This window comes from Scyliorhinus torazame, chromosome 2 (genome assembly GCF_047496885.1).
Source record: "Scyliorhinus torazame isolate Kashiwa2021f chromosome 2, sScyTor2.1, whole genome shotgun sequence".
In the NCBI taxonomy this organism is placed as follows: Eukaryota; Metazoa; Chordata; class Chondrichthyes; order Carcharhiniformes; family Scyliorhinidae; genus Scyliorhinus; species Scyliorhinus torazame.
The window spans coordinates 173,514,022-173,541,088 of NC_092708.1; the positions used below are offsets into that span (position 1 = coordinate 173,514,022).

Genomic DNA, 27,067 nt, shown 5'->3' on the forward strand with positions numbered 1-27,067 from the left:
CAGGGAAGGTTATGCAGGTCGCGGAACACTGAGAGGGTACTGGGAGGGGAAGGGGGCAGAGGGTTTGGGGGGAGGATGCGATGACAGATGTGAATGGGTGGGTGGACAGGTTGGGAGGGGTGGGGAAGGTGGGGCAGCACTATTGGGGGCCGGGGCAGTTGGGGGACATATATGCATACCATTAAAAACCGTTGCATTCGGGAAATATGACGCTGTGGCACCATTCTTCCGGAATGTGGGCCAACCACCGGGCATGGAGGTCCTGGATGCTTCCCCCCCCCCGCCCTCCCCCCCCCCCTTCCCCCCCCACACACACACACTCGCCCTACCCAGGCACACCACGTGCAGGTGATGGGTGTGAGTGAGCTCTCAGCACCCAGGCAGGACTCAGACTGTAGATTGAGGAGCACCAGCGCTCAGCTCTCAACAGGTTATCATCACCCACCAGCGCCGACACAGACTCATCACTCTGGAGTGATGTTACACTGACCCTGGGAGGGTGTAACAGGGTGGGTGGGGGATGGAGGGGGTGATGGATGAGGGCCTTCCTGGCCCTCCGGGCTTGCCGTATCCTTGCCGCTACCACCTGTCCTCCATCCTCCAGCTGGTCATGTGGATCCGCCCTGGGCTTGTCCTCCAGTCCCTCCTGGTTCGGCTCCTCCTCGTCCTCTTCCTCAGAGGTGACATCATATTCCTCCCCCTCCACAAGCAGCACTTTTCATTTCATCCTGCTGCTGTGCCAGGTTGTGGAGGACACAGAAGACCACCGCAAAATGGGCAACCCTCTGGGAGGTGTACCACCATAATGGTTGAGACAATCGAACCGCATTTTGAGCAGCCCGATGCACATCTCAGTCAGAGCCCAGGTGACCTCATGGGCCTTGTTGTGTCGGGTCTCCGCATTGGTCACAAGCGCCATTAGCCAGGTCCTCAACGGGTACCTCTTATCCCCCAAGAGCCAACAGGCCATCCTGAGGAGGTCCTCAAAGAGGCCGGTGATGTCCGACTGCCCCAGGATGTAGCAGTTTCTTAAAACTCATTTACGGAATGTGGGCATGCTGATAGGTCAGCATTTATTACCCATCCCGAGTTGCTCTTCAGAAGGTGGTGGTAAATTGCCTGCTCGAACCGTTGCAGTTCTTTAGGTGTAGGTACACCCACTGTGCTGTTAGGGAGAGTGTTCCAAGATGTTGCCCCAGCGACAGTGAAGGAACGGTGATATATTTCCAAGTCAGGGTGATGAGTGACTTGGAGGAAAACCTCCAGGTGGTGGGGTTCCCAGGTATCTGCTGCTCTTGTCCTTCTAGATGGTAGTGGTTGTGGATTTGAAAGGTGCTGGCTCAGTAGCCTTCGTCAGTTCCTGCAGTGCATCCAATAGATGGTGCACACATCTGCCATTGTTTGTCAGTAGTGGAGGGAGTGAATGTTTGTGGATGGGGTGCCACAAGCGTTGTCCTGATAGTGTCAAGTTTCTTTAGTGTTGGAGCTGCACTTATCCGTGCAAGCATTCTATCACACTGCTGACTTGCGCGTTGTGAATGGTGGACAGGCTTTGGGGAGTCAGAAGGTGAGTTACTTGCAACAGGATTCTCAGAATTATAGAAGCGCTACAGTGCAGAAGGAGGCTATTCGACCCATTCGTTCTGCACCGAACCTCCTGAAGAGAACCCTACATAGGCCCAATCCCCCACCTTATTTCATTAACCCCATAACCCCACCTAACCTAGACCGAGTTAGGGAACTGGAGCTGGAGTTGGAAGAACTTTGGATCATTCGGGAGGCAGAGGGGGTCATAGATAGCAGCTTCAGGGAATTAGTTACACCAAAGATTGGAGATAGATGGGTAACTGTAAGAGGGACTGGGAAGAAGCAGTCAGTGCAGGGATTCCCTGCGGTCGTTACCCTGAGAAACAAGTATACTGCTTTGGATACTTGTGGGGGGGGGGACTTACCAGGGGTAAGCCATGGGGTACGGGCCTCTGGCACGGAGTCTGTCCCTGTTGCTCAGAAGGGAAGGGGGGAGAGGTGCAGAGCATTAGTAATTGGGGACTCGATAGTCAGGGGCACAGATAGGAGATTTTGTGGGATCGTGAGAGACTCACGTTTGGTATGTTGCCTCCCAGGTGCAAGGGTACGTGACGTCTCGGATCGTGTTTTCCGGGTCCTTAAGGGGGAGGGGGAGCAGCCCCAAGTCGTGGTCCACATTGGCACTAACAACATAGGTAGGAAAGGGGACAAGGATGTCAGGCAGGCTTTCAGGGAGCTAGGATGGAAGCTCAGAACTAGAACAAACAGAGCTGTTATCTCTGGGTTGTTGCCCGTGCCACATGATAATGAGATGAGGAATAGGGAGAGAGATCAATTAAACACGTGGCTACAGGGATGGTGCAGGCGGGAGGGATTCAGATTTCTGGATAACTGGGGCTCTTTCTGGGGAAGGTGGGACCTCTACAGACAGGATAGTCTACATCTGAATCTGAGGGGCACAAATATCCTTGGGGGGAGATTTGTTAGTGCTCTTTGGGGGGTTTAAACTAATGCCGCAGGGGCATGGGAACCTGGATTGTAGTTTTAGGGTACGGGAGAATGAGAGTATAGAGGTCAGGAGCACAGATTTGACGTCGCAGGAGGGGGCCAGTGTTCAGGTAGGTGATTTGAAGTGTGTCTACTTCAATGCCAGGAGTATACGAAATAAGGTAGCTGAACTGGCAGCATGGGTTGGTACCTGGGACTTCGATGTTGTGGCCATTTCGGAGACATGGATAGAGCAGGGACAGGAATGGATGTTGCAGGTTCCGGGGTTTAGGTGTTTTAGTAAGCTCAGAGAAGGAGGCAAAAGAGGGGGAGGTGTGGCGCTGCTAGTCAAGAGCAGTATTACGGTGGCGGAGAGGATGCTAGATGGGGACTCATCTTCCGTGGTAGTATGGGCTGAGGTTAGAAACATGAAAGGAGAGGTCACCCTGTTGGGAGTCTTCTATAGGCCTCCAAATAGTTCTAGGGATGTAGAGGAAAGGATGGCGAGGATGATCCTGGATAAGAGCGAAAGTAACAGGGTAGTTATTATGGGAGACTTTAACTTTCCAAATATTGACTGGAAAAGATATAGTTCGAGTACATTAGATGGGTCATTTTTTGTACAGTGTGTGCAGGAGGGTTTCCTGACACAATATGTTGACAGGCCAACAAGAGGCAAGGCCACGTTGGATTTGGTTTTGGGTAATGAACCAGGCCAGGTGTTGGATTTGGAGGTAGGAGAGCACTTTGGGGACAGTGACCACAATTCGGTGACGTTTACGTTAATGATGGAAAGGGATAAGTAAACACCGCAGGGCAAGAGTTATAGCTGGGGGAAGGGAAATTTTGATGCCATTAGACGTGACTTGGGGGGGGGATAAGGTGGAGAAGTAGGCTGCAAGTGTTGGGCACACTGGATAAGTGGAGCTTGTTCAAGGATCAGCTACTGCGTGTTCTTGATAAGTATGTACCGGTCAGGCAGGGAGGAAGGCGTCGAGCGAGGGAACCGTGGTTTACCAAAGAAGTGGAATCTCTTGTTAAGAGGAAGAAGGAGGCCTATGTGAAGATGAGGTGTGAAGTTTCAGTTGGGGCGATGGAGTAGCGAGGAAGGATCTAAAGAGAGAGCTAAGACGAGCAAGAAGGGGACATGAGAAGTATTTGGCAGGTAGGATCAAGGAAAACCCAAAAGCTTTCTATAGGTATGTCAGGAATAAGCGCATGACTAGGGAAAGAGTAGGACCAGTCAAGAACAGGGATGGGAAGTTGTGTGTGGAGTCTGAAGAGATAGGCGAGATACTAAATGAATATTTTTCGTCAGTATTCACTCAGGAAAAAGATAATGTTGTGGAGGAGAATGCTGAGACCCAGGCTAATAGAATAGATGGCATTGAGGTACGTAGGGAAGAGGTGTTGGCAATTCTGGACAGGCTGAAAATAGATAAGTCCCCGGGTCCTGATGGGATTTATCCTCGGATTCTCTGGGAGGCCAGGGAAGAGATTGCTGGACCTTTGGCTTTGATTTTTATGTCATCATTGGCTACAGGAATAGTGCCAGAGGACTGGAGGATAGCAAATGTGGTCCCTTTGTTCAAAAAGTGGAGCAGAGACAACTCCGGCAACTATAGACCGGTGAGCCTCACGACTGTAGTGGGTAAAGTCTTGGAGGGGATTATAAGAGACAAGATTTATAATCATCTAGATAGGAATAATATGATCAGGGATAGTCAGCATGGCTTTGTGAAGGGTAGGTCATGCCTCACAAACCTTATCGAGTTCTTTGAGAAGGTGACTGAACAGGTAGACGAGGGAAGAGCAGTTGATGTGGTGTATATGGATTTCAGCAAAGCGTTTGATAAGGTTCCCCACGGTAGGCTATTGCAGAAAATACGGAGGCTGGGGATTGAGGGTGATTTAGAGATGTGGATCAGAAATTGGCTAGCTGAAAGAAGACAGAGGGTGGTGGTTGATGGGAAATGTTCAGAATGGAGTACAGTCACAAGTGGAGTACCACAAGGATCTGTTCTGGGGCCGTTGCTGTTTGTCATTTTTATCAATGACCTAGAGGAAGGCGCAGAAGGGTGGGTGAGTAAATTTGCAGACGATACTAAAGTCGGTGGTGTTGTCGATAGTGTGGAAGGATGTAGCAGGTTACAGAGGGATATAGATAAGCTGCAGAGCTGGGCTGAGAGGTGGCAAATGGAGTTTAATGTAGAGAAGTGTGAGGTGATTCACTTTGGAAGGAATAACAGGAATGCGGAATATTTGGCTAATGGTAAAGTTCTTGGAAGTGTGGATGAGCAGAGGGATCTAGGTGTCCATGTACATAGATCCCTGAAAGTTGCCACCCAGGTTGATAGGGTTGTGAAGAAGGCCTATGGAGTGTTGGCCTTTATTGGTAGAGGGATTGAGTTCCGGAGTCAGGAGGTCATGTTGCAGCTGTACAGAACTCTGGTACGGCCGCATTTGGAGTATTGCGTACAGTTCTGGTCACCGCATTATAGGAAGGACGTGGAGGCTTTGGAGCGGGTGCAGAGGAGATTTACCAGGATGTTGCCTGGTATGGAGGGAAAATCTTATGAGGAAAGGCTGATGGACTTGAGGTTGTTTTCGTTGGAGAGAAGAAGGTTAAGAGGAGACTTAATAGAGGCATACAAAATGATCGGGGGGTTAGATAGGGTGGACAGTGAGAGCCTTCTCCCGCGGATGGAAATGGCTGGCACGAGGGGACATAGCTTTAAACTGAGGGGTAATAGATATAGGACAGAGGTCAGAGGTAGGTTCTTTACGCAAAGAGTAGTGAGGCCGTGGAATGCCCTACCTGCTACAGTAGTGAACTCGCCAACATTGAGGGCATTTAAAAGTTTATTGGATAAACATATGGATGATAATGGCATAGTGTAGGTTAGATGGCTTTTGTTTCGGTGCAACATCGTGGGCCGAAGGGCCTGTACTGTGCTGTATCGTTCTATGTTCTATGTTCTAACCTTTGGACACTTAGGGGAAATTTAGCATGGCCAATCCACCTAACTGGCACATCTTTAGATTGTGGGAGGAAACCGCAACATAATAAATGATGAATAATAGGGGATCCCTGTGGTGTCCCACTGGACACTGGCTTCCAATCACTAAGCCTATGACTGCCTCTTTATGTGGTTGTGGAACCACCCCTTCACTCACCTGATAAAGGAGCTGTGCTCCGAAAGCTAGTGATTCGAAACAAACCTGTTGGACTTTAACCTGGTGTTGCAAGACTTCTTACTGTGCCTACCCCAGTCCAACGCCGGCATCTCCACACCCAGTCACTAAAGCAGCTGCCTATCAACTAAGCCAATGTTGAATTATCAAATTACCTTGTATCCCATGTGTCTTTGCGTTCTTTATAAGTTCCCCATGTGGGACTTTCTCAAAGGCTTTGCTGAAATCCATGTAAACTACAACAACTGCACTCCCCTCATCTACACACCTCGTCACCTCAAAAAATTCAATCAAATTTGTTCAGCATGACCTCTCTCTGACAAAGCCATGCTGACTATCCCTGATCAAACCTTGCCTCTCCAAGTGGAGATAGATTCTCTTCTTCAGAATTTTCTCCAATAGTTTCCCTGACATGAGACCCACCAGTCTGTAGTTCCCTGACTTATCTCTTTCATCCTTCTTAAATAGTGGAACAACATTAGCTGTTCTCCAGTCCTTAGGCACTTCCGCCGTGGCCAGAGAGGAATTAAAAATTTGGGTCAGAGCCCCTGCAATTTCTTTCCTCCCATCCCACAGCACCCTGGGCCACAATTCATGCAGATCTGGAGATTTGTACACTTTTAAGCCTGCCAACACCTCCAATATTTTTCACTCCCTATGTCAATTTACTCAAGAACCTCGCAGTCTCCCTGAGTTCCATCCATACATTCTCATTCTCTTCTGTCTGAAGATTATTGCAAATGTTTCAGCTTATCTTTTGCACTGATGTGCTGGTCTCTCCCATCATTGAGGATTGGGACATTTGTAGAGTCTCCTCCTTCAGTGAGTTATTTAATTATCCACCACCATTCATGACTTGATGTGGCAGGACTGCAGAGGTTACATTTGATCTGTTAGTTGAACTGTTTAACTCCGGCTATCGCTTGCTGCCTATGCTGTTTGGCATGTAAGTGCAGCACGGTAGCATAGTGGTTAGCACAAATGCTTCACAGCTCCAGGGTCCCAGGTTCGATTCCCAGCTTGGGTCACTGTCTGTGCGGAGTCTGCACGTTCTCCCCATGTGTGCGTGGGTTTCCTCCGGGTGCTCCTGTTTCTTCCCACAGTCCAAAAATGTGCAGGTTAGGTGGATTGGCCATGATAAATTGCCTTTAATGTCCAAAATTGCCCTTAGTGTTGGGTGGGGTTACTGGGTTATGGGGATAGGGTGGAGATGTGGGCCTGGGTAGGGTGCTCTTTCCAAGAGCTGGTGTTGACTCGATGGGCCAAATGGCCTCCTTCTGTACTGTAAATTCTATGATAAGTGCTGCCTATGCTGCTTGGCATGTAAGTAGACCTGCGTCGTAGCTTCATCGGGTTGACACCTCATTTTTAAGTATACCGGTGCTGCTCCTGATATGGCCTCCTGCACTCTTAGTTCGTTGGCCCCCCCTGGCTAGTTGCAGGGTAATGGTAGAGTGGGGGATATGGTGGGCCGTGAGGTTACAGATTGTGGTTGAGCATTATTTTTCTGTTGCTGATGACCAACAATGCGTCATTGATGCCCAGCCTTCAGGCAGCGTGGTGGCACAGTGGGTTCCAGGTCCCAGGTTCGATCCCGGCTCTGGGTCACTGTCCGTGTGGAGTTTGCACATTCTCCCCGTGTTTGCGTGGGCTTCGCCCCCACAACCCAAAAATGTGCAAGCTAGGTGGATTGACCATGCTAAATTGCCCCTTAATTGGAAAAAATGAATTGGGTACTCTAAATTTTTTTTTCTAAATTGATGCCCAGCCTTGAGTTGCGAGATCTGTTTGAAATCTCTCCCATTTACACAACACAATAGTGTATCCTCAGTGTGAAGACAAGACTTCATCTCCACAAGGGCTGTGTGGTGGTCACTCCTACCCATGTCATGGATCTGTGGCAGGCAAGTTGGTGAGAATGAGGTCAGGTATGTTTTTCCCTCTTGTAGGCTCCCTCACCACTTGCCGCAGATCCAGTCTAGCAGCTATGTCCTCTAGGACTCAGCCAGCTGCTTCTGTAGTGTTGTTACCGAGCATTCTGTGTTTCCTCAAATGGGGTTCAGCATAGAGTAGTACTGATGCACCAGCTGCCGGTGGAGAGATGCTCAGGTTAGGGCGGTGGGGCAGTGGTAATTAGCAGGAGGTTTCCTTGCCCATGTTTAACGTGATGCGAGGAGACTTGGTGTGGTCCAGTGTCATTGTTCAGGACTCCCAGGACAATTTATTGTATGTCCTATATTTTTCATGTATGGAACGATCTGCCTGGACTGTACGCAGAACAGTACTTTTCACTGTACCTCAGTACACATGACAAATCTAAATCTAATCTAAATTCCCTCCTGACTGGAAACCATTGTGTCACTACACTTGCAGGGTCTGTCCTGCCGATGTTTATCCTTCAGTTGGAGGGTAAAATGTATTCTGATCGTTAATTTGCATGTCTCCCTTTGACCACTTTTGTGAGCAGCACGGCAGCACAAGTGGATAGCACTGTGGCTTCACAGCGCCAGGGTGCCAGGTTCAATTCCCCGCTGGGTCACTGTCTGTGCGGAGTCTGCACCTTTCCCCCGTGTCTGCGTGGGTTTCTTCCGGGTGCTCCGGTTTCCTCCCACAGGCTAGGTGGATTGGCCATGCTAAATTGCCCTTGACAAAACATTGAATTCTTTACCCGTCAGTCTGGCCTCAATAAAAATCGAGATGGATTTGTAGGTATAGTATTATTTATTTTAACCAACTTGCAAGGCTGACTCGCTTCACAGAGACTCAGAACACAGAAGCTGTCTCCTAAAATCTCTCGAACCGAGTGAGGTCGGAAACAAAGAGATCTCTGCAAATACATTCAAATGGCATCAAGTTTCACATACAAGATTCCCATAGGTCATCCAGTACTCCTCCTGACCTGGCCATACATCCTGATTGGCTCACTTCACATTCCTTAACCCTGGGCCTCTTGTTACCCAGCATCCTTTCCCCCATCCTCCTTGCCATGCTTTCTGAATTCCTTTGTCCTTTGTGCTTTGTGAACTCACTACTATTTGACTGGCCCACATCTACATTACTGTAACTAATATTTGAACTAACTATTTTAAATCACATTCATCATTCCCTCCTTTTATTATTTCATGATAACCTATCTGCGATTTGTCGCTGCATTTCCAATTCCTGTTGCAGCACCCCATCATCCGCTGCACCCTCGTGGATCCTAACAGCCAAGATTCTAGGGGCGTCTATCTGTTCCAGTGCACCCTGCATTCTACCCATCACGCATTTAAGGATGGCCAGGTCCACAAAGATGCAGCCGAGTGCCACTGCTAAATACATGGCCATATTTATCAACCAGTCCTTCCAACCTACGAATGCCCAGTTACCCCAAGAGCCAGGGTCCTGCATACCGTCCAGGTGATCCCGTATGCGATCCATAAAATTTAGTGATGTTAGCGGTTAGGTCTTGAACTCCCATGATACACTGGCCCTGCACTATGGCGCATACCCCAACCTCATGGGCCAGAAGATAGTCAAGAGCATAACGGTTCTGCATGGCAAACAACCGCAACTGAGACAATTCCTTGGTTATTGCCCTGAGGGCTCCCAAGGTTTCGTTTCCCAGGATGGTAAGGCCACAAATAAAATAATTCCTATCGCTGACCGCCAAGGAACCGCCCCACACCTCCCAGTGTCAAGACGCTCAGAATTCCCCACCCAGCTGAGTGGCCCCGGTTGGGTGCGAGAACCTGAGGTTTTTTCCAGTTCTCACAGAATTCGGCTGAGACTGCCCGGCGTGCTAACTAATTATGCAGCATCCACGCCGAGGGGCAGGGGACTGTGGTAGGGACTAGAGTCCCGATAGCAATTTGGCGGGGAAATGGGGGTGACAAAATATTGGTTGCTGTGCGATTAAAAAAAAGTAGTATCCTTGCTCCGTGTACAGGCTAGCATCACAATCAGGATATCGGTTGCGTAGGGATCCCCCAGTAGCCCAGTTTATCCAGCTTTGGAACGCCCACTCGGGCCTCCCAGCAATGCAGAAAGCCCGAGTCCCAACAGTGATGTGAGAGACATTCGTCCAGCCACAAAGGAACTTGAGGCCGGCGTTCAATGGAACGCAGGTGGTGTTGTGACAGACGCATTGGCCAGACGCCTGAGTGATATGACACCTCCTGTCCGCACAGGTGGGGAACAGGCATGTTATATTTGTTTCCACCTCTACCAGCAAACAGCCGTACCCGTCACTGCTGAAACAATTCTCGTACGACCAGGAGTCTCTATTGGGAGTGAAGAGACTAGGTATGTACGCCCTCCACCGTTGCAGCCTATCATACTGTGAGTGGGAATTATCCCGGGGGCTGTTTAGCACAGGGCTAAATCACTGGCTTTGAAAGCAGACGAAGGCAGGCCTGCAGCACGGTTCAATTCCCATAACAGCCTCCCCGAACAGACGCCAGAATGTGGCGACTAGGGGCTTTTCACAGTAACTTCATTGAAGCCTACTTGAGACAATAAGCGATTTTCATTTCATTTTCAACTACCAGGCTGCACTGAAAGCGAGCTAGGTAATGGGGACGGTGGCTGGTGAGTTGCGAGGACCTGCCCATGGAGCTCCTTGAGGACCTTAGTGAGGGCTACAACATAGGTAGTCATTTCTTCAGTCATATGGTGAAACTGAACCAGTCTGGGAACATGCAGGTTCCAGGGAGTTCTAAGGGGCCTGCCATAAAGGATCGTGGCAGGAGAGAGCCGGGCCGGTCCCGCAGGTGTAACCCGCAGCTGGAAGAGGGCAACAGGGAGCAACTTAAGCCATGTCAGTCCCGTGTCTGCTCTTAATTTAGCCAATTTAGTTTTGAGGGTCTGATTGTGTCTCTCAACCAACCCGGCCGCCTGTGGTCTGTACGCACAGTGTAACTGCTGGCGTGTGCCCAACTGGGAGCAGAACTCCTTGTTAATCTGTCCAATAAAATGAGGCCCATTATCAGAACTTAACTGAGCTGGTATACGGTACCGGGGAATGATTTCCCGCATCAGAACTTTAACCACAGTAGCAGCTTTATTATCGCTAGTCGGATATGCCTCGACCCGTCTGCTGAACACATCCACAATGACCAAAACAGGGGCGGGATTCTCCGATATCGGCGCGATGTCTGCCTACCGGCGCCAAAAACGGCGCAAATCAGTCCGGCATCGCGCCGCCCCAAAGATGCGGAATCCTCCGCATCTTGACCCTCCGAGCCCCAACCTTGAGGGACTAGGCCTGCGCCGGACTGATTTCCGCCCCGCCAGCTGGCGGGAAAGGCCTTTGGTTCCCCGCCAGCTGGCGCGGAAATGACATTGCCGGGCGGCGCATGCGCGGGAGTGTCAGCGGCCACTCACGGCATCCCCGCGCATGCGCAGTGGAGGGAGTCTCTTCCGCCTCCGCCATAGTGGAGACCGTGGAGAAGGCGGAAGGAAAAGAGTGCCCCCACGGCACAAGCCCGCCCGCGGATCGGTGGGCACCGATCGCGGGCCAGGCCACCATGGGGGCCCCCCCCGGGGCCAGATCACCCCGCGCCCCCCCCCAGGACCCCGGAGCCCACCCGCGCCGCCGTGTCCCGCCGTCCCAAAGATGGTTCAATCCACGCCGGCTGGCGTGGGTTGACAGCGGCGGGACTTCGGCCCATCCGGGCCGGAGAATCGCTGGGGGGTGCCCGCCAACCGGCGCGGCGCGATTCCCGCCCCCGCCGAATATCCGGTGCCGGAGAATTCGGCAACCGGCGGGGGTGGGATTCACGCCAGCCCCCGGCGATTCTCCGACCCGGTGGGGGGTCGGAGAATCGCGCCCCATATTTATAACATTGACACCTTTCTAACTCAATGTAATCCATTTGGAGCGTCTCAAAGGGACCACTGGGCAACGGGGTTTGCCCCATACCACAAGGGGTACCTTTGCCGGTGTTATATTGCTGACAAATCAAACACCGATTACTGATACTCTGGGCTTGTCCCTGCATTTTAGGGTGCCACCAAGTGTCCAGCAACAAATCACTAGTCCCCTGATCCCCACAATGAGTTGCAAAGTGTACACATTCGATGACCCATAAAGCCAGTACATCAGACATACAAGTCTGATGTGCTGGCGTGGTCCATAAAGAAGAAACAGAATCATATGTACAACCTACATTTGTTTATCACTCTCAGGAGTGTCCTCCTGTAACCTTATGACAAAAGAACAAAGACAAAGAAATGTACAGCACAGGAACAGGCCCTTCGGCCCTCCAAGCCCGCGCCGACCATGCTGCACGACTAAACTACAATCTTCTACACTTCCTGGGTCCGTATCCTTCTATTCCCAACCTATTCATGTATTTGTCAAGATGCCCCTTAAATGTCACTATCGTCCCTGCTTCCACCACCTCCTCCGGTAGCGAGTTCCAGGCACCCACTACCCTCTGTGTAAAAAACTTGCCTCGTACATCTACTCTAAACCTTGCCCCTCTCACCTTAAACCTATGCCCCCTAGTAATTGACCCCTCTACCCTGGGGAAAAGCCTCTGACTATCCACTCTGTCTATGCCCCTCATAATTTTGTATACCTCTATCAGGTCTCCCCTCAACCTCCTTCGTTCCAGTGAGAACAAACCGAGTTTATTCAACCGCTCCTCATAGCGAATGCCCTCCATACCAGGCAACATTCTGGTAAATCTCTTCTGCACCCTCTCTAAAGCCTCCACATCCTTCTGGTAGTGTGGCGACCAGAATTGAACACTGTACTCCAAGTGTGGCCTAACTAAGGTTCTATACAGCTGCAACATGACTTGCCAATTCTTATACTCAATGCCCCGGCCAATGAAGGCAAGCATGCCGTATGCCTTCTTGACTACCTTCTCCACCTGTGTTGCCCCTTTCAATGACCTGTGGACCTGTACTCCTAGATCTCTTTGACTTTCAATACTCTTGAGGGTTCTACCATTCACTGTATATTCCCTACCTGCGTTAGTCCTTCCAAAATGCATTACCTCACATTTGTCCGGATTAAACTCCATCTGCCATCTCTCCGCCCAAGTCTCCAGACAATCTAAATCCTGCTGAATCCTCCGACAGTCCTCATCGCTATCCGCAATTCCACCAACCTTTGTGTCGTCTGCAAACTTACTAATCAGACCAGTTACATTTTCCTCCAAATCATTTATATATACTACAAAGAGCAAAGGTCCCAGCACTGATCCCTGTGGAACACCACTGGTCACAGCCCTCCAATGAGAAAAGCATCCTTCCATTGCTACTCTCTGCCTTCTATGGCCTAGCCAGTTCTGTATCCACCTTGCCAGCTCACCCCTGATCCCGTGTGACTTCACCTTTTGTACTAGTCTACCATGAGGGACCTTGTCAAAGGCCTTACTGAAGTCCATATAGACAACATCCACTGCCCTGCCTGCATCAATCATCTTAGTGACCTCCTCGAAAAACTCTATCAAGTTAGTGAGACACGACCTCCCCTTCGCAAAACTGTGCTGCTTCTCACTAATACGTCCATTTGCTTCCAAATGGGAGTTGATCCTGTCTCGAAGAATTATCTCCGGTAATTTCCCTACCACTGAAGTAAGGCTCACCGGCCTGTAGTTCCCGGGATTATCCTTGCTACCCTTCTTAAACAGAGGAACAACATGACGTCTTGGATGGTTGGCATTGGCTTGTCGGAGGCAGACCTATTTATCGCAGAACGTTTAGTCTGACTTAACATTTTAGGCACCATCACTTGCTGAATTTGCGCGGCTGTCCGCGCTGCACAATCTGCTTGTTCATTACCAACGTCAACTGGGGTCTTACCATTTGTATGGGCAGCGCATTTAATGACGGAAATCTGCGCGGGCATAAGGAGAGCCTGCAGTACGTCATTCACTAAACCCCGGTGGGATATTTCCGTGCCGGCCGAGGTAACAAATCCCCTATTCTTCCAGAGCTGTGGGTTGACATATCCCACAACGTCACGTCCCCGGTGATGCTGAAGTCGAATGTTAATCGTTTCAGGTACCTCAAAATATTTTATGGAAGTGCCGTCTGGCATGACTTGAAGTGCGTACTCTTGGGTCTGAATGATCCACTGCCCTCCTTACCATAGGTCCCAGATCCTTGGCATGGTACTGGTCGTGGACCTGACGTGTAATATGAGGGAATACAGAAGCTGACTGTGGCCATAAATGTGGTGGTATTGTAACAAAATCGGCTGTACCTTCTTTTCCCGTGACTTGTTGTAATCTTGACTGGCTATTCGGTCCCAATTAATGGCCGGTATTTGACCTCCAACTCCCTGTTTTGTCCGGTTCTGTCATAGGCCAGGGTAACGTGGTGCAGTGAATGTTCAATGTCTAACGCCCACCATTGGGGTGTGATAGAAATGTAGCACTGTTGTCTCATCCTCCATGATTGAACTGTTACCCCTTCGTCTCCGCACTCTAGCTGTAGCTGGAAGATACACAGTAAATCTCGGGCCAACAAGTTACAGTCCAATCCAGTCGTCACCACAAACTGATGATCTGTAGACTTATTCTCATAAGTGACTGTTACAGGTTCAGAAATAGGATACTCACACACCTGTCCTTGGAACCCCGACAAATGCTGGGTGTGGTCGGATAGTGGTAGTTGAAGTTCTGATTGCACCGAAGACATGGCTGCTCCAGTGTCGATTACAAATGGGTAATGTTGATCTCCTGTCTGCAGAGAAATAATAGGTTCCCTGTCCGATTGGAGAGTCCTTATGACTAAATTAGCTAGTCAATCTTGTGTTGGGAAAGGCTTTGCCTGGGAGAAGTCGGTGTACCTCGTCTGTCCTCCCCTTGGTGGGTACTCCCTCCTTTGGGTCGGGTAGTCTCCTTCTGCTGCCCGTCTTTTAAAGGGGCATTCCTGATGCCAGTGACCTGTAGGGCCATAATTAAAACATGTATTGTTCCCTCTATATCTGCTCCGTCCTCTTTTCCCAGTAGACCAATGGCCCCTCAGAGGGGGCGGCAGTTGTAAAGCTGTTAGTGCATACGGTGGGCCATAAAGAGGGGCTGAGAGTCCATTTGGGTGGGTTTGATATCCTCCCCTGTTTGATCCACCCACCCAAGGTCACAATATTGGGGTTATAGCTGGTAAGCCACTGTATCTGCCGCTGGTTGGGGTCTCAGATCATCCTTTTTCATTACATACTCAGTCTTAATCTTTGTAACTGAGCCTCCTTCCTGGCCTACACCCTCCTTCCAATAAATCTGACTGCCCGGGCCATCTGAGAAGGGTCGTTCTCTGTCCAATTCATGTTATTACATTTCACGGCAGTGGTAGGTAATGCATTAACATAGCACAATATTGAGGGGAATTCTGACCATTTTGGTACAGCAAGTCGCCTGACTGCCCACGGAAGATTTCATTAAAACGTTCCAGAAATTCCTCTGGCTCTTCAGTCTTTTTAGGTTTGAGGTCTAAGATAGCAGAGATGTTTTGGGGCTTTTGAAATGTGGCATTCAACGCATTCAGGATTTATGCCCGTCTATCATCGTCCAAAGCATGGGCTTGCTGAAGTGTGGCGTGGCTAGCATAATTCAAGTGGTTGAGATGACTGCAGTACTCTGCTGGGGTTAAAACCTGCTGGACTAGGGCCCAGAGGTTCCTTGAATCAGCTTGATAAACTGAGATGGTAGTTCTCAGATAGTCCACGAAAGCAGCAGGAGATTTCTTCCTGACTGGTATTGCAGCCAGAATAGCCATCATCTCACTGGGTCTCCATGGGAAATAAACGTCTATCGTGGGCTGGGCTGCTGCTGTTGCAGCATCCGGGTTGGGTATTTTCCTAATCGGCAACTGTCTCAGAGTCTCACTAGGGGGCGCTTTAGCGGATTCCTTTGGCTCTTCAAAAACTTTGACGTCCTTCCCTTCCGATAGGGGGAGCTCCGGCTCCTCAGAACCATTCCCGTCCTCTTTCTTTGTTCTCATACTTTTCTGTCCTACCATATCGGTCTTAAGGGATCTAAGCGGTATGCGTAATTGTTTCTGGATAGGATCTGGCCCCTCTCTCATTGCCCGAGATCGGGTCCTAGAGCTAACTGGGCTTGTGGAACAGAGCTCCCCTTCTCTAACAGACGGTGAAGGTGCAGAAATAGGAATCAACCGAAGGGACTGGAGTGGCTGGCATGATTTGAATCTGGGGAGCAGTGACTGGATATAAATTATGGTACCCTGGTGGTTCTGGAATTAGTGCTGACAATGCTACTGGTGCAGTCGGGACTCTACCCGACATGGTCCAATTCTCTGGGTCACCATCTGCCTCTGTCAATGCAAGGCCAGCCATTGAACTAGTAGCCCATTTTTTTTTTAACTCGAGTCCACCCTCTCTTTACTTGCGCATTTTTTGAATGCACATTCCTTTTTCTAGATCTCCAGAGTTTCCTGGTTCCCCACTTCACTAATTGGAATCCCCATTTTAAGGGCATTTTCTTGCCAACTTGATAACATGATCTTATCCCTCTCCTCTTGACAATATTGTCTCCATAGTCCAATTAACTCTTTTGCTTTCATACTTTGGCTTTTTGCAGATTTCATACTGAATTTTCTTAATGATATCCAGGTCTTCAGTGCCCCCTCGTGGCCATTCATCACCCAATTTCTTCCTTAAAGTTGCTGACATTTTCCTAAAATCTCTCGCTTTATCTGGATAAATATCACATAATATTTGCAATGGACTGCCTGGATCACTCGTGTTATCCAAGCAATTCCCCATAATCTCGAATTAAGCTGCAAGACTGCATTGCTCGCCACTACAGTCCAAGGATACAATTTTAGCTTAATCAGCTATAGTTTCCAAAACACTCACACGTGGAATTAAACCATCATTTTGATGTCCCATCAATTCCAAAACACACACACGTGGAATTAAACCATCATCCGATGTCCCATCAATTCCAAAACACACACACATGGAATTGAACCATCATCCGATGTCCCATCAATTCCAAAACACACACACGTGGAATTAAACCATCATTTTGATGTCCCATCAATTCCAAAATTAACCCAAAACTGAACTATCAATATTATGATACCCCTTCAGTTTAATTTTCTAATCCCCAGACTGACCTTTGATTTCATCGAGACGATCTTTCCGTACCAACAGTGACCAGACCAATCAGACCATGAGAACAGGGGAAACTCAATGTGGTCATTTTCCAGCTACACACATTGTGGGCCCATTTCCACTTTCCTTGTCCAACATCAGTCTAATTCTGATTTCGCAGCTGGCCGGTGACCGTCTGGAGAAATCCCGGGTTTTCGGCACCAAATGACAAAACATTGAATTCTTTACCCGTCAGTCTGGCCTCAATAAAAATCGAGATGGATTTGTAGGTATAGTATTATTTATTTTAACCACTTGCAAGGCTGACTCGCTTCACAGAGACTCAGAACACAGAAACTGTCTCCTAAAATCTCTCGAACCAAGTGAGGTCGGAGACTAAGAGATCTCTGCAAATACATTCAAATGGCATCAATTTTCACATACAAGATTCCCATAGGTCATCCTGTACTCCTCCTGACCTGGCCATATATCCTGATTGGCTCACTTCGCATTCCTTAACCCTGGGCCTCTTGTTACCCAGCATCCCTTTTCCCCATCCTCCTTGCCATGCTTTCTGAATTCCTTTGTCCTTTGTGCTTTGTGAACTCACTACTATTTGACTGGCCCACATCTACATTACTGTAACTAATATTTGAACTAACTATTTTATATCACATTCGTCACCCTTAGTGACCAAAAAGGTTAGGAGGGGTTATTGGTTTACAGTGATAGGGTGGAAGTTAGGGCTTAAGTGAGTCGGTGCAGACTCGATGGGCAGAATGGCCTCCTTCTGCACTGTATGTCCTATGTTCATACCCACGGATGGGATGGAGTCTGGGACATTATCTGTATGGTTCTATGAGTATGACTTTGTCAGGCTGTTGCTCGACTAGTCTTTGAGATAGCTTTCCCAATTTTGCCACAAATTCCCAGATGTAAAGATGACTTTGCAGGGTTGCCAGGGCCGAGTTTGCCGTTGTAGTTTCCAGTGCCTGGGCCGATGCTGGGTGGTCCGTCCGGTTTCATACCCTTTAGACTTTTTAGCGGTTTGATATAACTGAGTGGCTTGCTGGCATATTAGTAGTCAACCACATTGCTGTGGATCTGGAGTCACATGTTGGCCAGGCCAGGCCAGATGAGGATGGCAGGTTCCCTTCCCTGAAGGACATTATCATAGAATTTACAGAGCAGAAGGAGGCCATTCAGCCCATCGAGTCTGCACCGGTTCTTGGAAAGAGCACCCTACCCAAGGTCAACACCGCCACCCTATCCCCATAACCCAGTAACCCCACCCAACACCAAGGGCAATTTTGGACACTGAGGGCAATTTATCATGGCCAATCCACCTAACCTGCACATCTTTGGACTGTGGGAGGAAACCGGAGCACCCGGAGGAAACCCACGCACACACGGGGAGGATGTGCAGACTCCGCACAGACAGTGACCCAAGCCAGAATCGAACCTGGGACCCTGGAGCTTTGAAGCAATTGTGCTATCCACAAGGCTACGGTGCTGCCCCCAAATCAGTGAGCCAGAGGAGTATTTTTCCCCAGTAATCAACAGTAGTTTCATGGTCACCATTAGTCTTTTAATTGCAGATTTTATTGGATGAAAATGTCACCATCCACTGTGGTGGAATTTGAATCTGGGTCCCTAGAACAGATCTCTGAATAACTAGTCCAGTGACAATACCACTATGTCACCCTTCCAAAGTTTTAATGTTTAACACATTGGAATACATACCATTAACTATAAATTGAAGAGAAACTTATGTCAGATGAGAGATGATTCAAATGTTGATTGCCATTTAAGAGTGGCATTTTAAATGCTTCCAGGATGGCATGGTGGCACAGTGGTTAGCACTGCTGCCTCACAGCGCAGGGACACGGGTTTGATTCCGATCTTGGGTGACTTTTTGGGTGGAGCTTGCACACTCTCCCCATCTGCGTGGGTTTCCTCCCACATTCCAAGATGTGCAAGTTAGGTGGATTGGCAATGCTAAATTCTCCTTAGTGTCCAAAAAGATAGGTGGGGTTATGGGGATAGGGCATGGGCCTGGGTAGGGTGCTCTCTCCGAGGGTCGGTGCAGACCCGATGGGTCGAATAGCCTCCTTCTCCACTGTCGGGATTCTATGGAATTGCTGGCAATAATGCTTTTATTATAACTTCCATAAAGTTTACACCTTTCCATAAAGTGGGCGACTCATTTATTTGGGAACTATTCTGGAGCTTCACATGAGCTAAGAGGATCACGGTGCCAGTCCCAGCTTTGGGCTGCAAAATGATTTTGTGCATTGCAGCTTAACATTTTTATGTGAAAATTATTAATGGCCTAGGAAGGAAGTCCATTAGTGCATTTCAGTTGGAGGGTAAAATGTATTCTGATCATTAATTTGCATGTCTCCCTTTGACCAATTTTTAAATGATTCTTTCATCCTAGGAAGCACCAGTAGTAGCAAGGGCAGCACTATTCTTGGAATGTGCCCGGTTTGTACATCGATGCAACCGTGGAAACTGGCCAGAATGGATGAAAGGACACCACGTTAATATAGCTAAAAAAGGTTTATCACGAGGAAGATCACCTGTCGTTGGAAATAAGCGTAATCAGAAACTACAGTGGAAGGCAGCAAAACTCTTCTGTCAATGGGGTGAGGTAAGGAAGGAACCTTTGGCAAGTAATAAATGGCATCCGAAAGGAAAAAAAATCATAGACTAATCAATGTATGTTTGTGATATATCCATAATATCGTACAAAATATTGGATCGGCCACATAGACCAAAAAAAAGGCTAGGAGGGATTATTGGGTTGCAGGGATAGGGTGGAAATGAGGGCTTAAGTGGGTTGGTGCAGACTCGATGGGCTGAATGGCCTCCTTCTGCATTGTATGTTCTATGTTCTAATTAGAATATTGCATCAGGAAGGATGGGAAGGCCTTTGAGAGAGTGCAGAGGACACTTACCAGAACCGTTCCAGGAATGAGACATACCTTGAATAATGTGCAGTATGAAGTCTTACAACACCAGGTTAAAGTCCAACAGGTTTGTTTCGATGTCACTAGCTTTCGGAGCGCTGCTCCTTCCTCAGGTGAATGAAGAGGTATGTTCCAGAAACACATATATAGCCAGATTCAAAGATGCCCAACAATGCTTGGAATGCGACCATTAGCAGGTGATTAAATCTTTACAGATCCAGAGATGGGGTAACCCCAGGTTAAAGAGGTGTGAATTGTGTCAAGCCAGGACAGTTGGTAGGATTTTGCAGGCCAGATGGTGGGGGATGAATGTAATGCGACATGAATCCCAGGTCCCGGTTGAGGCCGCACTCATGTGTGCGGAACTTGGCTATAAGTTTCTGCTCGGCGATTCTGCGTTGTCGCGCGTCCTGAAGGTCGCCTTGGAGAACGCTTACCCGGAGATCAGAGGCTGAATGCCCTTGACAGCTGAAGTGTTCCCCAACTGGAAGGGAACATTCATGCCTGGTGATTGTTGCGCGATGTCCGTTCATTCGTTGTCGCAGCGTCTGCATGGTCTCGCCAATGTACCACGCTTCGGGACATCCTTTCCTGCAGCGTATGAGGTAGACAACGTTGGCCGAGTCGCATGAGTATGTACCGTGTACCTGGTGGGTGGTGTTCTCACGTGTAATAGTGGTATCCATGTCGATGATCTGGCACGTCTTGCAGAGATTGCCATGGCAGGGTTGTGTGGTGTCGTGGTCACTGTTCTGAAGCCTGGGTAGTTTGCTGCAAACAATGGTTTGTTTGAGGTTGCGCGGTTGTTTGAAGGCAAGTAGTGGGGGTGCGGGGATGACCTTGGCAAGATGTTCATCGTCATCAATGACGTGTTGAAGGCTGTGAAGAAGATGACGTAGTTTCTCCGCTCCGGGGAAGTACTGGACGACGAAGGGTATTCTGTCGGTTGTGTCCCATGTTTGTCTTCTGAGGAGGTTGGTGCGGTTTTTCGCTGTGGCGCGTTGGAACTGTCGATCGATGAGTCAAGTGTCATATCCCGTTTGTACGAGGGCATCTTTCAACGTCTGTAGATGTCTGTTACGCTCCTCCTCGTCTGAGCAGATCCTGTGTATACGGAGCGCTTGCCCATAGGGGATGGCTTCTTAAATGTGTTTAGGGTGGAAGCTGGAGAAGTGGAGCATCGTGAGGTTATCCGTGGGTTTGCGGTAAAGCGAAGTGCTGAGGTGACCGTCCTTGATGGAGACGAGTGTGTCCAAGAATGCAACTGATTTTGGAGAGTAGTCCATGGTGAGTCTGATGGTTGGATGGAACTTATTAATGTCACCGTGTAGTCGTTTCAGTGATTCTTCGCCGTGGGTCCAAAGGAAAAAAATGTCATCGATGTATCTGGTGTATAACGTCGGTTGAAGGTCCTGTGCGGTGAGTAGGTCCTGTTCAAACCTGTTCAAGCTTGAGAAACTCGGCATCACCACCAGCAGCAACCAAGCCACCCCCGGTGCCACAGTAGAAAATAATAATTGTCAACTTGTCAGACTACACCCTTCAACCAGACGAAATTGAAGTCCTCAGCAGAGGGCTCAATTTCTGCACCACCACCAAAATGGACCCCATCAGTCTTGCGGCAGACACGGAGGAATTCATCAGGCGAATGAGGCTCCGGGAATTCTTCCACAGACCCCAAGAGGCCAACAGCGAACCCCAGCAGACTATCAATGAACCGGAACAGCAGACCGAGAGATCTGCGGTGCAGCAACCGAAGAGGAAAGAGTCGAATTGGACCCCTCCGGAAGGCCGCTGCCTTAGACTCGACATGTATGCTCAAGCTGTCAGGAGTCGCGTCAATGCCAGATTCATCAGTCGCATTCACAAGACAGCCCCGAATGTCACCCAAGCACAACGCAATGCCATCCGCGCTCTCAAGACCAACCGCAGCATCATCATCAAACCAGCAGACAAAGGAGGGGTCACTGTCGTACTGAACAGAACGGACTACTGCAAAGAAGTATACCGACAACTGAACAACCAAGAACACTACAAACAGTTACCCGCAGATCCGACCAAGGAACACATCCGCCAACTTAACAGACTGATCAAGACCTTGGATCCAGATCTTCAGAGCACCCTACTTGCTCTCATCCCACGCACTCCCCGCATCGGAGATCTCTACTGCCTCCCGAAAATACATAAGGCCAACACACCAGGCCGCCCTATCGTTTCAGGCAATGGGACCTTGTGTGAGAACCTCTCTGGCTACATCGAGGGCATAGAACATAGAACATAGAACATAGAACAATACAGCGCAGTACAGGCCCTTCGGCCCACGATGTTGCACCGAAACAAAAGCCATCTAACCTACACTATACCATTATCATCCATATGTTTATCCAATAAACTTTTAAATGCCCTTAATGTTGGCGAGTTCACTACTGTAGCAGGTAGGGCATTCCACGGCCTCACTACTCTTTGCGTAAAGAGGCATCTTGAAACCCATCGTACAAGGTACGCCCAGCTTCTGTCGCGACACTACGGACTTCCTGCAGAAACTCAGCACCCATGGACCAGTTGAACCAGGAACATTCCTCGTCACAATGGACGTCTCGGCACTCTACACCAGCATCCCCCATGACGACGGCATTGCTGCAACAGCCTCAGTACTCAACACCGACAACTGCCAATCTCCAGACGCAATTCTGCAACTCATCCGCTTCATTCTGGATCACAACGTCTTCACCTTCGACAACAAGTTCTTCATCCAGACGCACGGAACAGCCATGGGGACCAAATTCGCACCCCAATACGCCAACATCTTCATGCACAAGTTTGAACAGGACCTACTCACCGCACAGGACCTTCAACCGACGTTATACACCAGATACATGGATGACATTTCTTTCCTTTGGACCCACGGCGAAGAATCACTGAAACGACTACACGATGACATCAATAAGTTCCATCCAACCATCAGACTCACCATGGACTACTCTCCAAAATCAGTTGCATTCTTGGACACACTCGTCTCCATCAAGGACGGTCACCTCAGCACTTCGCTTTACCGCAAACTCACGGATAACCTCACGATGCTCCACTTCTCCAGCTTCCACCCTAAACACATTAAAGAAGCCATCCCCTATGGACAAGCGCTCCGTATACACAGGATCTGCTCAGACGAGGAGGAGCGTAACAGACATCTACAGACGTTGAAAGATGCCCTCGTACGAACGGGATATGACACTCGACTCATCGATCGACAGTTCCAACGCGCCACAGCGAAAAACCGCACCAACCTCCTCAGAAGACAAACATGGGACACAACCGACAGAATACCCTTCGTCGTCCAGTACTTCCCCGGAGCGGAGAAACTACGTCATCTTCTTCACAGCCTTCAACACGTCATTGATGACGATGAACATCTTGCCAAGGTCATCCCCACACCCCCACTACTTGCCTTCAAACAACCGCGCAATCTCAAACAAACCATTGTTTGCAGCAAACTACCCAGTCTTCAGAACAGTGACCATGACACCACACAACCCTGCCATGGCAATCTCTGCAAGACGTGCCAAATCATCGACATGGATACCACTATTACACGTGAGAACACCACCCACCAGGTACGCGGTACATACTCGTGCGACTCGGCCAACGTTGTCTACCTCATACGCTTCAGGAAAGGATGTCCCGAAGCGTGGTACATTGGCGAGACCATGCAGATGCTGCGACAACGAATGAACGGACATCGCGCAACAATCACCAGGCAGGAATGTTCCCTTCCAGTTGGGGAACACTTCAGCAGTCAAGGGCATTCAGCCTCTGATCTCCGGGTAAGCGTTCTCCAAGGCGGCCTTCAGGACGCGCGACAACGCAGAATCGCCGAGCAGAAACCTATAGCCAAGTTCCGCACACATGTGTGCGGCCTCAACCGGGACCTGGGATTCATGTCGCATTACATTCATCCCCCACCATCTGGCCTGCAAAACCCTACCAACTGTCCTGGCTTGACACAATTCACACCTCTTTAACCTGGGGTTACCCCATCTCTGGATCTGTAAAGATTTAATCACCTGCTAATGGTCGCATTCCAAGCATTGTTGGGCATCTTTGAATCTGGCTATATATGTGTTTCTGGAACAGACCTCTTCATTCACCTGAGGAAGGAGCAGCGCTCCGAAAGCTAGTGACATCGAAACAAACCTGTTGGACTTTAACCTGGTGTTGTAAGACTTCATACTGTGCTCACCCCAGTCCAACGCCGGCATCTCCACATCTTGAATAATGTGTGCAGCTTTAGATTCTTGCCTGTTACAGTGATTTAATATATCTAGAGAATGCACTGTGCAACTCTACCAGAAAATTAAGAGATAGGAAGAGATTTTGAGCTACAAAGAAAAGTTAAAGTAACTTGCATTCTCTGGAATTGTGAAGCTTGATAGTGGAATTTAATGGAGAAGGCCAAAATGATGGGAGATAAACTCGGTAAACGTGGATTATTTCCACAGGTAGATAAATTGAAGATACAAGGCCTTACCTCAAAGTAAACATAAGGGCAGAGATGGGAAGTTATTACAACACAGAAGGTTGCTTTTCAGAGTCCACGCCGGATCCATGTGAGCAATTCTATTAGTCCCATTCCCATTGTAGCTCCTTAGACCTGCAAGTTTATTTCCCTCAAAAAGGTGTCAAGGTGGCGCAGTAGTTAGCACTGATGCCTCACCACACCGTGGACCCTGGTTCAATTCTGGCCCCGGGTCACTATCCATGTGGAGTTTGCACATTCTCCCCATGTCTACATGGGTCTCACCCCCACAACCCAAAGATGTGTGGGGTAGGTGGATTGACCATGCTAAATTTCCCTTAATTGGAAAAAACTTATTGGGCACTCAAAATTTATTTAAAAAAACAGAAAAAGTTTATTTCCCTCAAGTTCCTGTACAATTTCCTTTAGAAATCATGGATCGCCATTCTCCTAGGCAGAGTGTTCCAGGTCATTACCACTTACAGTGTACAAATAAGCTTCCTTGCGTTCCCTTTGTATTTCCTACCCGGTACCTTAAATCTATGTCTCCGATACCTTGTGCTATCAGCAAATGGAAACACCTTTACTTGTCTAATTTATCTAAAGCTGCCACAACCTGGTACTTCTATAAAATCTTCCTTTGGCCTTGTTTGCTCTAAGGAAAACAACTCCAGCTTCTTCAACTTAACCTTGTAGATAAATTGCCTCATCTCTGGAACCATACTGGTAAGTGTCCTCTGCACCCTCTCTAAGACATTCGTCCCGGTGCAGTATTCTATTTGTAGCCTAACCAGTCCTTGACAACGGTTCAGCATAATTTCCTTGCTTCTATACTCAATACCTCCATTTATGAAGCCCAAGATATCATACTTTGTGAACAGCTCTCACAATAAGAATCACAAATGAAAACAGAAAATTCTGGAATGACTCCGCGGGTCAGGCATCATTTCTGGAGCGAGATATAGAGTTAATGTTCCAGATCAATATTAGTTTAGTTTGATGATTATGCCCTGCAAGACCATTCCTTTAGGAGACCAGGTTACATCATATCAAACAACTTGACTGCAAGCAGCTGGTAGTTTCCTTGCTATTTTACAGATCTTCTCCAGGTAAATTTGTATCAAGCCATGGTTCACAATCTAGAATTCTGTTTTTAAAATTTAGAGTGCCCAATTCATTTTTTCCAATTAAGGGGCAATTTAGCGTGACCAATCCACCTACCCTGCACATCTTTGAGTTCTGGGGGCGAAACCCATGCAAACAATGGGAGAATGTGCAAACTCCACACGGACAGTGGCCCAGAGCTGGGATCTAACCTAGGACCTCGGCGCTGTGAGGTAGTGCTATCGACTGCGCCACTGTGCTGCTCCCACAATCTAGAATTAATGTAATCTATAATTTTAATCAAGTATGGGACAATGTGCCTGAGGATCCTGTAATAACAATGACGTTATCTGTATAAAAGATCGTCTTATATTGTTCACCCTGAGCTTTTGAATGTAGTGATTTCATTTTCAACAGCAACTTGCATTTAAAAGTGCCTTTAGCACAATAATACATCTCAAGGCATTTCACAGGAGCATTATAAAACATAACTTGACATCAATTCACAAAAGGAGATATTTGGGCAGATGACCAAAAATTTGGACAAAAGGATGTAGTGCCGGATTTTCCGGCAACCCACCGCGTGTTTCGCGGCCGTGGACATTGCCCAACCATAGGATCTCAACAGCTGAAGACACAACTACCGACAGTGGAACAATTAAAATTGGGGATGCTGAAGTGGCTAGTATTGGAGAAACGCATAGCTTGGAGAGTTGTGGGACTGGACGAGATTCGGGGATAAGGAAAGGCAAGGCCGTGGAAAGATTTTGAAAACTGGGGTGAGAATTTTAAAATCAAGCCATTACTTAATTGGGAGCTAATGTAGGTCAGCTAGCAGATCACTGATGGCTGAAAAGTAATTGTTAGAGATTGCAAGACCGCTAAAAAAGAAATGGAAAAGCAGACATCCTTATCTTATACCCCCCCTACCACAGTGTAACAAAAGTGACAAAATGCCATTTGATGTAATTGGCGTGCATACTTTTCTAATCCACCTATTGGAACCAAATTAAAAGAAGTATTTCTACTTTGTGGTAGAAATTGCCTTCAGTAATTTCCAGAGGGAGGCCCCTGTGGAAACTTTGGGCACAAATGAAACCCCTTATCCAGAAATATTATCCTATGCGCTACTGCAGATTTGTCTTTAACCATTTTGTTCTTAGTGGTACTACTCGTGTGGCCCATACCAACGAAGGAAGTCCATATTAGATAGAACTAAAGTCATCCAAATGTAATGATGCACATTGTAAATTTTAGGGTGACTTTACTTCCTCCTTCATGTTGCTTTGCCTTGATGGCCTTGCTTGGTGTTTTTTTTGTGCTACTTAATTTGCTATATTCCTATAAATGGGAGGAACAAAATTTATGGCAGACTGCCGTTCTGTTCAGGCCTCATAAATGACGGTGGTGTTATAACAAAACACCCTACTTAAGCTAAAGACATATCCAGGATATAAGCAGCTGCGATGTGGAGATGCCGGCGTTGGATTGGGGTGAGCACAGTAAGAAATCTTACATCACCAGGTTAAAGTCCAACAAGTTTGTTACAAATCACTAGCTTTCGGAGCACTGCTCCTTCCTCAGGTGAATGAGAAAGCAACAGTGCTCCGAAAGCTAGTGATTTGAAACAAACTTGTTGGACTTTAATCTGGTGTTCTAAGACTTCTTATTATAAGCAGCTGCGACATCAGCTCATTAATTGACACTTGTTCA

General features: G+C 48.3%; 1 protein-coding gene across 5 annotated transcripts in view; it reads left to right on the forward strand.

Annotated features, from left to right (window-relative positions):
* Positions 1-27,067, forward strand: part of unc80 (unc-80 homolog (C. elegans)) — a 599,468-nt gene that overhangs the window by 250,839 nt on the left and 321,562 nt on the right. For all 5 annotated transcript variants that reach the window (XM_072480367.1, XM_072480341.1, XM_072480351.1 and 2 more), the window contains one exon: positions 19,206-19,418. In XM_072480367.1, the coding sequence (XP_072336468.1) occupies positions 19,206-19,418 (213 nt within the window). The remainder of the gene's footprint in view (positions 1-19,205; positions 19,419-27,067) is intronic.